We start from the raw sequence: 14,352 nt of genomic DNA on the forward strand, positions 1-14,352 counted from the left end.
ATGGTTGTAATTTAAATTTTGGAAGCCGAAGGGTTAAAACGGCTATCAAAATTGGGGGATAAAAGTTGGTATTGTTGACGCAAAAATCGTGTATATCTACATCAATTTACAAAATTGGTATGTATCTACATCAATTTACAAGGACCCGGGCTGAGTGAATCCCGTAATCCGTATCCCCGTACTATAAGGGAATAGTAAATGAGTGTCCTGTATTACAAGGACCAGGGCTAAATGAATCCCGTCATCCATATCCCCGGACTATAGGGGATAATTATCCTGTATTATCAGGACCCGGGCTGAATGAATCCCGTAATCCATATCCCCATAATATAAGGGATAATAAATGAATATCCTGTACTACAAGTACCCGGGTTGGATGAATCCCGTAATTAATATCCCCTTACAATAAGGGATAGTAAATAAATGCAACGACCCTAGCTGATGCCAAAATTTAAAAAAAAATTCGGCATAACCTCCCCTAAAAATGGGCCTTCAACAACCTGTTCCAATAAACAAAACACATAAAATCATCCAGCATCCCATTCATCCGTTCATTATACCTTAACATAGTTCCTTTCATGGTGGAACATCCACACACCAATTAAGTTAAATTATCATAATTACAGTCCCAAAATGCAAGATTAATATTTAAAGTCCCTGTCTTACAACGTTACATGATACAATTACATGGAAACATATACCATAATTTCACTAGTTTCATTTACATCAAACAAAAGATAAGTTCGTTCTTAAGTTACAAGGCCATGAATACTAACTTAGTTACATTTCCACAACTACGAATATACATAGAACGGTCAAAGTACAAAATAGCAAACAACCTTCTAACAATTTTCAAGCTTGAGGTGGATTATCGTCCACTAGTTCACTTCCAAGACCTGAAAAAAATAATATAAATAGTAGGGTGAGCATAAAGCTCAGCAGGTGACACTTAAGACACACATCTTGTGTCCTTGTGAATCCAAACAAAGCATGGGCCAATGGGAAATGGGGATCATACAATGTCGGGGAATAATACAGCATAACGATTCAATGTCAAGTATATCCAATGCAATGGTATGAGATGCAATGCATGCTAGTGTCGCTCCCCATTTTCATAATCCAAAACATCATTTCCAAACTGTTAATACAGCCCGTCCTTTGGTAGCCCCGCCGCGACACGAGAGGAGCATTAGCTAGTGTCCCTGACCCTTGGTAACCCCGCGGCGTCATTATGGGGCCCAGCTAGCTCAACCACTCTAGGGCGACTCCCTAGTCCCCTCTAGGCTATATTAACCTCCGGCCCGTTGGTAACCCCGCAGCGACCGGGTTTCGCAGAAAACCATTTCATCAAAAACACTTCCCTGAAATTCCCCATATTTATTTCAAGAACAATTTCTCCCATTTCATGCAAACCCAATGGTATGTGCATGTATCTATGTTCTATACATTCAATATCATGGCATTTAAAATTCTATACCATAAAATTAAACATTCAACATGTTCAACATCTCCCAAGTAATTATTAACACATTAAGATACATCAAAATACATTTAAGTATGCTTTACACATAAAACAACTCACATTCAAATACATGAATTTCTCTAAACAACATTTAAAATAATCATTGATACAATTAACTTCTAATTAAGCATGCTTGGCATAACAAATGATTATAACTCACAATGGAACAAGAAGGTAGTGGATTAAGGTGTCCCTACCTCAAGTTTGCATCAAAACCCTTAAAAATGAGTCACAAATGTCAAACTCCAAGGAGAGGCTAAAAGCTGGAATTTCTGGTATGGATGCGTAGAGCTTGACCTGAGCTTCGTTTTGCCTCAAACGGCACCTAAATCCGCCAAGTAACGAAGAATAAATCTTGCCTCAAAGATTGGGTTGAAAAAGAAAAGAAAATGAAATAGAAAATTAAAAGAGAGAGATAGATACGGGGAGAGAGAAAGAATGAGAGACCAAAAATGGTCTCTAGCCACTTAAGGCTTAGTGGTGGGACCCACCAAAAATTCTTTTCTTTTCTCTTTTTCTTTTTCTTTTTAATTTACAGACATTACAATAAAAATCTCTTATTTAAAGGGTGAGCTGAGTAAAACTCGTAAAGTTCAATTCCCTAACGAGCTGAGTAAAACTTGTAAAATTTAATTCCTTCATTAAAGGAGTGAAACTCATACAATTTATTCCCTTATCATTCCCTCGGGTGCCAAAAAAAAAAAAGTTAGCGATCAATTCCTTTTTCAAATCCTGCCGCAGCTGCACGAGCCCTTCCTACGTGCCACAAATGACCTACGAAGAAGAAGAATCCCAAAACAAAATGAGAGGTAGCTAACCAACTTCTAGGAGAGACATAATTGACTGCATTGATCTCGGTAGCTACGCCACCCACGGAATTTAAAGAGCCTAAAGGAGCATGGGTCATATATTCTGCGGAACGTCGTTCTTGCCAAGGCTGTACGTGGGGTACTGTTCCCTCAGGTGAAAAAAAAAAAAAAAAAAAATATCCCTGAGTCACTATTCACATGAATAGTACCCGCGGGTACTGTTCACAGGGTTTTCAAAAAAAAAAAAAAAAAAGAAAAAGAAAAGAGAGAGTTACTATCCCGAGGGTATTGTTCCCTCGGGTGCCAAAAAAAAAAAAAAATTCCCTGAGTCACTATTCACATGAATAGTACCCGCGGGGTACTGTTCACAGGAGGGGTTAAAAAAAAAAAAAATTTATTACATTCCCAAAGCTAGACTTGCAAGTTTGGGAATGGGGGGCAACTGAGAGGGAAAAATATAAACCTACCCTATCCTCGATAAGATTGATTAGATTTCATTATCAAAGATAATGAAATCTGACGTGGTTCAACAGGTAAGAATAAACCTATTATAACTAGAGGAGGTAAAAAAACTATTATTAATCCCTGCCTTCTTTTTAGACCTCCGTGACTAATTTGATCGTCGGAGAGCTCTTGGCAGGCACCACACCGATACTGTCAAGGTTCATCAATCTTCTCCTCTCTTCCTTGCAGGAAAACGGTATCGTATCGGACTGCGCGAATTTCAGCCTCAACAATTGCCACCGTTAAAATCCATAACAAGTTGTACCAAATTTAATTCACCATTTTTTATTTCAAATATAATCCTCTGAACATTGATGAAAATTGTAAGTTGTAATTAGGAAGAAATTATTGTCCATGGTTGACCCTTAAAAGAATTTGATTGAAACCCAAGTCAAACCATCATAGTAGAAAATCTGGACCATCAAGGAAACTGTGGACCATCCATAGAGCACATAGGTCATGAGAAAATTCAATTAAACTAAAACTAAGAGGTCGAATTGAAAGCATAATATTAGACAAACATGTTTGAGAATCACAAAAAAGATGATTAATTGATCACTATGCAGGATAAGGATGGGAAAAATATTTTGTACAAAGTTAGTTCTCTCATACTTGACTCACATTCTCACACTAGTCAGTCCTAACATTAGTTATAATAAATCACATAAAATTCTGAGTTCAAGCATCTGAGTTCACTTTCATATGACCGACCACCCTTCCATCTCCTTCCTCACTGAATCTTCAAGTCTCTGCAAAAAAGCAAACACAATAGTTCACTCAATAGGAGGACAAATACGCACATGACTTGTGGATATGGAAGAGCAATAATAGATGAAACAAAGAATCAAACAGAAAGGTCTTTGAAAAGAAACTAAAATTTAATAGATTTTGTTCATGGAATAAATTAAAAATCAAGCTCACTGCAAGCATAAAAAATGTTTACAACCGCAACACTTTAATAATGTACTACTGAAAAAGGTTATATTCATTTCATGAAATCGGATGGCAATGAACAAGAACAAGAGTGCAAACCGAGGAAGACATCAAGCTAGAGCTGGAGAGAACGATTTATACTCCATCTTTGTTATTTCTCAATCAGTTACAGGTACCATTCGTGGAACAAAAGTCTTTTTTATAGCCTTATCAATCTACCCCCTAAAGAATCGTTTTCTTAGTGAAATGTTTATATCTACTTACTACTACTCACTAGCTAGTCTTCAATATCTCAAATTCTAAATCTAGATATAACTTCATGAAATATTCCATAAAACTATAAATTCAAAATGCGTAGATAAAGGGCATGCTCAGTCAGGAAACATGCCCCTTACATAAGAGGGGTTTAAAATGACAACTCAGTGCAAAGGAAAACGTACAGGTAATGTTCAGAATGATTAAAATATTTCTTTGATCAATGTATTAGTACATATTCACTGTTTAATTAGCTTAAAGATGATGCCATTGTTAGTTCTACATTTCTGTGCAGACTTCGGCCAACATGTTTGAGATTCATTAAGCAACATAGATCCAATTTCACGCACCATTGTCTAATAGAAGCATGTATATCACCGGAGTAAGTCATACCAATTGTTCTCCAGGCAATGTATGATTTTGCGAGATCAAGCAACAACTTTTTTCCTGCTAAGTTAACCATTTGCTGCACCAATTCATGCAGTGAGATCTTCTTTTCCTGGAGAACAAGATTGAGATGAGGATATTAGAAAAATTAAAAGACACCTAATTCTTCATAAAGGTTATTATAAGAGGATTATGACTGTTGTGAAAATTAAATGAAAGTAAAGAAAAGGAAAGATAAAAAAACAAAAGAGGACATATATTTGGTTTGAATGAAAGATTACTGGAAATATATATATATATATTATGCAAAAGGGTACGTAAGATAAACATGATTCCAAACGAATAGTTAGTATGGGGATCAACTTCCCTGCAACCAAAATTCATGGAAAAACCCAAGGAAGACAAATTTTATTCCTTTTCCTTTCTATTCCAGAAAACCAAACATATCCATTCACATTCTAGAGTCTCATGCCACAAATGCGAGTCATGGATACTTACTAGATGATCATTGCAATACTTGAAGATCAAACTCATGGTATGAGGAGGTAATAACTTCTGAAGCCCATACAATAGAGCACCAATCGGACACCCTGGGGAAAAAAAATGAATACTACATCTTCAATTATTCTGAAATTATGGAAAACCATTAAAACAATTAAACTCAGGAAAAGTATGTCAAATTCCTTACCTTCTAAGTTTGTTAGACAAGAAGGAGCTTTGTAACTTACGACATATTCTGGCAAAATATGAGTATTCATGTGGGTACTCCACACAATGTACTTTTTAGGAGCTGAAAGATTGTCAACACCAGAATCAAACTCTTCAGAACTCGGATGACACTGTTCAGACCCCGGATGGATAACCTCCGTCTTCCCCAAGATAGTGCGACAAAGCAATACATGCCTCAAACCATCCTCGTCAACAGTGGAAGATTTCACACTGTAAAACAAGCACATATACTCGAACATTAACCAATTAGTGCATTGCCAATTGTATGTCCTCTATATGACATTAATCAACGTTGGAAATACTTGCTTACCTTTTCAAAGAAAAATCCTTAGGATGGAGATAAATGCCACAGCCAAACAATTCATTGCTCTTAGCAGGCTCAGATTTCCCACAATAACCAAAACCATGAGAAATTATCTTTCTAATCTCATCCTTAGAAGCACCAAACCAAGCAACCTTCACATTGGCATTGCCATCACACTTGTTTTCCATAGCTTCCTCGAAAATTTGGAACGAACGAAGCCGGGCTTGTCCGGTAAAGCCAGAACAAGCATATTTGTGTATTGCCACTACTCTATTGCCACTACTCTGCTATGAGGTCCAAGAGGACCCAAACCCGAAACAAATCTTTTCAGGATAATCTCAAACATCCTATCCCCTTCATCTACTTTGATCAACCCATCACTCGATTGCACACCCTTTGGGCAGGAAATCTCACTTTCACAATCAGGAATTGATGCCTTTTCTTGATTCACTGACACCGAATCTTCGGAACCCGAATGCTTGTTTGGATCATCTGAAGTATGTGTTATTGCGCTAAAGGCTCTAAACCTATTCACGTACTCGTTATTGCTTCCCATTGAATGAGAAAAAAGTAAGTCGCTCATGTTTTCAATAACACAATTCCTAACAAAATCAGAATTTTGAAACAAAAGCTCAAGTGAATTACAAAAACTAGCTTAGACCCTGATGAGCTTAGTAATTCTCTGCAGCTAAATCTTACAATAACTAAATAAACCCAAAAAATATATAAATAACCAAAAAAAGAAGATTCAATATTAATGAGAGAGACTAATGATGTATGTCTATATATATATATTGGGAGGTATTGATTAGGAAAGGGTTTACTTGGAGATATTGATTAGGAATTAGAAAAGGGTTTACTTGGAGGTGTTTACTTGGGAGGAAGGAAACGGAACCCCAACACGATTTGGAATTGGTTCAATATTTTAGTAAATACAATTACCAAACTACCCTCTTAATATTCAATATTAACTATGAAAGTTCTAGGTCTGTTTTTTTTCTGGCCATGTGATTTGTTTTTTTATGTTTTTTCTTTTCTTTTCTTTTTTTAATTAAAAATTCTCTTTAACCCTTGACTTCATATTAATGTTAAGAAGTAATCAAACATAAAAGAGAATGAGTTGCAAGAATAAAAAATAATAATAATAATTTGGAAATGTCAATTATTTTCTAATAATAATTTCTTTTTATGTTAAGGTTAGTAGAATTGTATCCAAATTCAATACCCAACAAGTTCAGTACAAAAAGAGAAATACTGAAAAATCAACAATGGTGCCAACTCTTCCGCCTCAACTCTCTATCTCTCCAGTTCTTTTTATGAATTTTTTATTTGATCTTCTAAAAATATTTACTACAAGATTTGTACTTTTTTGGTTATCTATATATGGTCGTATGCATGTGTCATTTTTGTGCTTCACACACAGCAACCACATAATATGGGATCTTCTACTTCTTCTTCTTCTTCTTCTTTTTATTTTTTTTCTATAGCAGCAAGCCCGCAACTCAATTTCTTTTCTATTTGATTCCAGAAGTTATAGCAAGAAGATAGAGTTTCAATTTTTTATAAAAACTAAAAAACAAAGAGTGAAAAAATCACAATGCAAAGAAAATCGAGACTGAACTTTCATAGTTGACATAAAATACAAAGAGGGTACTTGGTCATTACATAGTGGAGTACGAACTCCCTTTGTATATATAAACACTAGTAAAAAATACGTGCATGTCAAAACTGAAAATTTAATTTTAACTTTTATAACAAAAAATTGTTTTTATGAATAATTAATCAGAATTTCGGTTTTATTATTTCTTTTAATAAAACATTTGTAAACAATAATCAAGTATAAATAATAAAAAGTTAATTGTGATCCAAAAGTAAACTAAACAATAATCAAGAAAAATAATATAACTTCTGTATGTAAAAAAAAAATTAGTTGTGATCATATGTAAAAATATAATTGTGATCCAAAACTATAAACTTGGAAGAGAAAGAAATATGAAATAAACTTTTTTTCTATATTAGCTCACAATATTCACAAGTTTACAGGTTCTCTTTATAGGAGAGAATACAAACACAAAATCAAAACACTGATTATAATAGCTAGCTGACCTAATTAATAATTTTCTAATTTATAGCATTGACCAATATTCCATTTACAGTAAATATCCTCCAAATATTATATTTATAGCTAATAATATTTGGTAGTATTACTACCAAATCTTTCTTGTTCAAGACTCCCCCTCAAGCTGGTTTGAAGAAATCATTCATAGCCAGCTTGTCAATTAGTCTTTCGAACTGTCTTGTAGGAAGTCCCTTTGTAAGCACATCTGCAACTTGCTCGGTAGTAGGAATGTATGGCATACAGATTAATCTGTTTTCGAGTTTTTCCTTGATGAAGTGTTTGTCTACCTCCACGTGCTTTGTTATGTCCTGAAGTACTGGATTGTTAGCAATCGATATAACAGCTTTATTGTCACATTGTAATTTCATAGGCAACGGATCAGAGACCTTTAATTCTTCTAGTAGTCTTTTAATCCATAACACCTCACAAATTCCATGAGCAACTGTTCTAAACTCGGTCTCTGCGCTGTTTCTTGCTACCACATTCTGTTTTTTACTCCGCTAAGTGACAAGGTTACCTCCAACAAAGGTGCAGTAAGCAGAAGTTAACCATCTATCAATAACACTCCCAGCCTAATCCGCATCAGTATAGGTTTCAACTTGCAAATGCCCACGATTTTTTAACAATAAACCTCTTCCAGGGATCCCCTTTAGGTATCTAAGAATTCTGTAGACTGCATCAAAATGTTCTCGTCTAGGTGAATGCATGAACTGGCTAACCATACTGACTACAAAAGCTATATTTGGACGTGTATGTGACAAATAGATCAGTCTTCCAACAAGTCTTTAATGCTGCTCTCTATTAAGAATTTCTTCATCTTTAGAAGGCTGCAGTTTAAGATTGGGCTCAATGGGTGTCTCAGCTGGTTTACATCCTAGCAGACCTGTCTCACTAAGTAAATCAAGAACATATTCACATTGATTCACAAATATACCTTCTTTGGATTTAGCAAACTCAATTCCAAGAAAGTATTTTAATGCATCCAAATCCTTGATCTTAAAGTCAGCTGCAAGTCTCTTTTTCAGTCTCTCCAATTCTTCATTGTCATCACCTGTCAAGACTACATCATCCACATAGACAATTAAGACTGCAACCCTGCCTTCTCTACTGTGTTTGTAAAACATGGTATGGTCAGCTTGGCTCTGACAGTAGCTACAATTTTTCACAGCTCTCCCAAATCTCTCAAACCAAGCTTTAGGGGACTGTTTGAGACCATATAAATATTTTTTCAGTTTACAGACTTTATTAGGTCCCAATTTTTCCTCAAACCCATGTGGTAGATTCATAAAGACCTCCTCCTTAAGATCTCTATTTTAAAAGGCATTTTTTACATCTAACTAGTGTAATGGCAAGTTAAAATTCACAACCAAAGATAATAAGATTCTGATTGAGTTTATCTTGGCTACAGGAGCAAAAGTTTCCTGATAATCAATTCCATAAGTCTGGGTGAACCCTTTTGCTACTAGTCTTGCCTTATACCTATCTATGTTACCATCAGCTTTACATTTCACAGTAAAGACCCACTTACAGCCTACTGTTCTTTTCTCTTTAGGTAAATCAGCTATCTTCGAAGTACCACTTCTTCTAAGATCATTCATGTAATATCCCTAATTTTAAAAGGATAGTCTCGGTATTTATTTATTTATTTTAATTGTATTTTTAATTATTTAATTGATTATTTGACTCATTGCTTGTGGGTTTAATTGAATTAAGTGTTACTTGAGTATTTGATTATGTGTCTATGTGTTATTTGTATTTGTCTATGTGTTAATTATTTAATTAGATTATATGCTTAAATGATGTTTTGATTAATTGTAAATTAAATATTTTCTTTTATTTTATTTTTCTTTTATGGTTATGGTTAGTAGTAATGGGCCAACCAATTGGGTCCCATGGATTACTTGGATAGACGGTTGGATGGGTATGGATTATTACCCATGGATAGTTGTATATATATATATATATATATATATATATATATATATATATATATATATATATATACATATATAAAAGGGAAAGTAATTTATTAATTACTTTTATGGTAACTTGGATAGCAATATTTAATCTCATGTATATGTTTTATATTTAAATAATAAAAATATACATAGATTTTATACATGTTATGTTTTACGTTACTTTATAATATTATGGTAACTTAGTATTATTGGATAATCCGTTAATAAATAATGGGTAATTTATAAATTACTTTTATGGTAACTTGGGTAGTAATATTTAATCTGATGTATATGTTTTATATTTAAATAATAAAAATATACATAGATTTGATACGTGTTATGTTTTAAGTTACTTTATAATATTATGGTAACTTAGGTATTATTGAATAATCCATTAATAAATAATGGAATGTGTATAATTTATTTATTTAATAAAGATATACATAAATGATATACTTAACATATTTTACTTACCTTTTTAATATTTTTTTTTTTTTTTTTTTTTTTTTAAGTTGACTTGGATTGGGAAAAAAGTTAGGGTTATTTTATTTAGCTTATAAATATATAGTTATAGGTTGTAAAAAGGAGCGAGAAATATTCACGTGATATATTCTAGAGAGAGAGAGAGCTAGAGAGGGAAGGAAGAAAATGAAGGAAAGAGGAGAAAAACCCTGTAAAGAGAAGATCAGGGAATAAAAAGTTTAACTTGCGATCCGAAAGTTTAAGGCAAGTTCTTCTTCTATCTCTTTCCCTTTTATTCGTGTTTCTATATAGGCCTAGGAAATTCCAAGATTTATTAAACACATAAAATTAAATAATTATGCATGTTTAATTGGATTAGAATATAGGTTTTATAAATTTGATTCATATCTGTTCTTGTGTTATAAATTGATAAATTCCTGATTTTGATTTGATTTCCGGTATAAATTTTTACATGTTTAAATTATGTATTTTTCATATCTGTTGAATGATGGAACGTAGAAACATGCCTAGGATTCCTGAATATTAAATAGGAACTAGGTTTGGGTTTAAATAAATTTAAATAGACTCAATCATAATCATGCTTGCTATTTGAATGTTTTAAACAAACGAATGGATTTAATCTTTTAAAATGTTTTAGCAATTGAGATTAAATGTGTAGGATGAATTGGATATGAAGAATGCTTATTTGACGATATAATAAAATATCATCATGTATGAGATTCAGTTTGTATAGGACATGTGATATAGAAAGCTTAAATAAATAATAAGTCATTCCTATTTTGTGATAACTTGATATCATATTATCATAGTTATTTCTGGATTGTTTGATGTATTTCCTTAATCGTTGCATCAATTGTTGGATTGTGTGGTTTAATACACCGGTATGGGACGGTGACATTCTAGGGACGGATTAACTTATCAGTTAAGTCCTACCTATTTTATATAAGGGAATGGATTAACTAAAATATTAAGTCCTACTTATATTCAAGTCAGGTCAGCTGAACAAGTTGAATGACTTATGGAGGATTAATTTATTATATAAGGGAATGGATTAACTAAAATGTTAAGTCTTACTTATATTCAAGTCAGGTCAGCTGAACAAGTTGAATGACTTATGGAGGATTAATTTATACTGGATAGGATGGTTACTAGATTTTATATATATAAATATAGTGCCATAATATGAGCTTGAGTCTCAGAATCAGTGGTTAGGGCGCGTATATCGCCAGGGATGTGTAGCTAGATATAGTGTAGTTGTATACCCTGGTAGGTCTTGGAACTCATGCCCACTATATGTGTGTTTTGCATGTTGCCTACTATTCAGGTTGAGACAACCCTATAATCTAGTGAGGTTCCTCTAGTATGTATATATATATATATACGGACTACTAGTTACTGTTGGATTGACTAGGATGTATACGTGTATCGGATCTCTGCTTGGACTGTAATAGAGTAGAACTTGTTTATGGGTCTGACCCACCATTATTTTTCAGGTGTTCGTCAGGAGTAGAGGTTTTGTTCGTGTTGAGCGGGGATCAATCTACTTCATTCTTCTGATGCTACATAGGAGTTCCTTTATGATTCAGTTTCCTGATTTAGACAGTTATTGCTGTCATTTGTTTAGTTTGAATTTTCTATGGGTCCACACAGTATGGATTCCCGAATTGTATTTTGGAGGATCAGTTGTATCAGAAGAGTTTATTAATTAATAAAAATATATTCTGAGGTTTATTATTAGATTATCATTTTAGTTTCTTATCAGCATTTTATTTATTCTTCTTTATTCTTTTGTACTCTGTGTTCATTTATTGCCCATTTTGTTTTTGATCTCCTCGGATATTCGGGCGTGGGCCTGGCCAACCCGCATTCGAAAATCCGAGGGTATCACAATTCATCTCTTCCATCACTACTAACTTCCAATTCGGATCATCAAGAGCTTCCTGAATGTTTCTCGGACAAACAAGTGTGAGATTTTTGAGGTACAAGCCCTATGAGTATAAGAGAGTTTTTCATAAGAAAGGTATTTGACAATGGGATATTTTGGATTTGGATATTTGATTCAAATACCTTTCCTAATAGCTATAAGAATATCAAGGTCTGATGGTTCTTGGTTAGAAGAAGCAATAGGAACTGAAGATGAGTTACCTGTGATATCTGGAGGTCCAGTTCTCAGAGGTCGAGATTGATCATTTCCAAAAGGAATAGGCTGACTTTGACTCTTTTGATGAGGTCTTCTCCGAGTATAAACCAGAGGCTCAGTATTGGGAACTTTTATGCTTGGTTATAGTGATTTTTCCCCTGTTTCAGATACAATAATGTTTGGCACTATATGACTAGGATTTCCTTCATTGTTTTCATTGGTTTTATCACATTGTTCCTGACTTTGAATTTCGAGAATAACAGTAGGATGAGGTGAAGTGGTCAAAATCACCTTTGGTAAAGGAATAAGAGATGAATCCCAAAAAATTTCTTCCATCACCTCATTCTCCCCCTGAAGAGAATTTTTGTGAAAGTATAATTTATTTTCAAAGAAAGAGACATCCATACTCACATAAAATTTTCTTATTTGGGGATTATAGCACTTATATCCCTTTTGATTAGAAGCATTCCCTATGAAAACACATTTTTCAGCTCAGGGATCAAGTCTGGACCGAGTATTATTGGGTATATGAACAAAAGTTATGCAGCCAAAAACCTTTAGAGGTAAATCCGAATATATCCTTGATAAGGGAAATTTTTTTTTTAAACATTATAATGGCGTACTATATTTTAAAACACATGTAGGCATTATGTTAACCAAATACGAAGCTATTAAAACAGCTTCCCCCCAAAGATATTTTGGAACATTCATTGAAAACATTATAGCACGAGCCACTTCAAGTAAATGTTTATTTTTTCTTTCAGCAATTCCGTTTTGTTGAGGAGTATCCACACATGTAGACTGATGATTGATACCCTTTTCTTTCAAAAAAACTCCCCAAAATTTCATTAAAATCCTCGGTTCCATTATCGGTGTGAAAAATGCTAAATTTTGCTTAAAACTAAGTTTCAACCATTATATAAAAATTCTTAAAAAAAATTCAACCTCAGACTTTTCATTTATCAAATAAACCCAACATAAACGGGTACGATCATCTATAAAAGTAACAAACCATTTTTTCCTAGAGATAGTAGTGACTCTTGAAGGTCCCTAAATATCACTATGTATTAAGTAAAATGGTTTTGAAGAAGTATAAGGTTTTGGCAAATAAGTAGTATGATAACTCTTACATAAGCAACAACTTTCACAATAGAATGATGAACAATTCAAACCTTTAAATAAAGTAGGAAACAAATGTTTAAGATATGGAAAGTTAGGATGTCCTAGTCTTAAATGCCAAAACATTATTTGTTTATAAATAGAGTTAGAACTAATACTACTAAGGCCTTGAGCCTTTTTATTACTGGAGAAGTCACCATCAAAGTAGTAAAGTCCATTAATTATCTTAGCATTGCCAATCTTCTTCCCCGAGCTCTTAAATTCACAGTAAGAATCATAGAAAATTACACAACAATTAGATTTTTTGGTTAGTTTACTCACAGATAAAAGGTTACAAGCTAGTTTAGGGACATGGAGAATAGATTTTAGATCTATATTCTCGAATAATTTTATCAAACCTTTTCCTACAATAGGTGAGAAACTACCATCTGCAATTCTAATTTTTCTAAGGCCAGAACATGGTAAGTAAGTGCTAAAAAGATTAGAAAGGTTAGTCATATAATCAGAGGCTCCAGAATCGATGATCCATGGAGCAGAATTTAAACAAAAAGAAAGGGCATTAAGTGCACTACCTGTTTGTGCAAGAGAAACACTAAGAATACTATATGAGGAATTAAATTTCTACAGCTTCAGAAGGTGATCCATCTGTTCCTTGCTTAAGGGACTTGTCTCGGCTTCATTGGCAATAGGAACCGCACGCCTATTTTCGTCACCAGGCTTGCTACTCTTCCAATTCGTTGATTTTTCGTGGATTTTCCAGCAATTCTCCCGAGTATGGCGCGATTTTTTACAGAAGTCGCACCAGACCTGTGGCTTCTCTTTAGGTTTTTGTTGAAAATTGACTGCTTTATTAGCAATAGTCTCGACAACAACAAGGGCAGAACTCTCAACAGGCTCGCTGGTAGTCTTCTTCCCCAACATTACATGTCTGCGGCTCTCTTCTCTTCGAACCTCAGCAAATACCTCACCAATTGGAGGAAGTGGAGTCCTGTCAATGATCGATCCCCGTACTTCATCAAATTCCACGTTGAGCCCAGCAAGGAATTTGTAAATGCGATGAGCTTCCACGGTCCGTTTGTAGTGATTGGCA

At 34.0% G+C, this 14,352-nt stretch overlaps 1 protein-coding gene across 1 annotated transcript; it reads right to left on the minus strand.

Moving 5' to 3' along the window:
• Positions 1-3,533: 3,533 nt before the first annotated feature.
• Positions 3,534-5,631, minus strand: LOC132281585 (probable inactive poly [ADP-ribose] polymerase SRO5). Its single transcript, XM_059783280.1, has 5 exons — positions 5,450-5,631; positions 5,099-5,349; positions 4,909-5,000; positions 4,331-4,522; positions 3,534-3,584 (listed from the first exon to the last, which is right to left on the minus strand). Exons 1-5 carry the CDS (start codon positions 5,629-5,631, stop codon positions 3,534-3,536), a joined length of 768 nt encoding a protein of 255 aa, XP_059639263.1.
• Positions 5,632-14,352: the final 8,721 nt, after the last annotated feature.

The sequence above is a fragment of the Cornus florida genome, unplaced genomic scaffold, assembly GCF_030987335.1.
Source record: "Cornus florida cultivar Cherokee Brave unplaced genomic scaffold, ASM3098733v1 CherokeeBrave_3.0.0_Hap2_Chr11, whole genome shotgun sequence".
NCBI classification, from domain to species: domain Eukaryota; kingdom Viridiplantae; phylum Streptophyta; class Magnoliopsida; order Cornales; family Cornaceae; genus Cornus; species Cornus florida.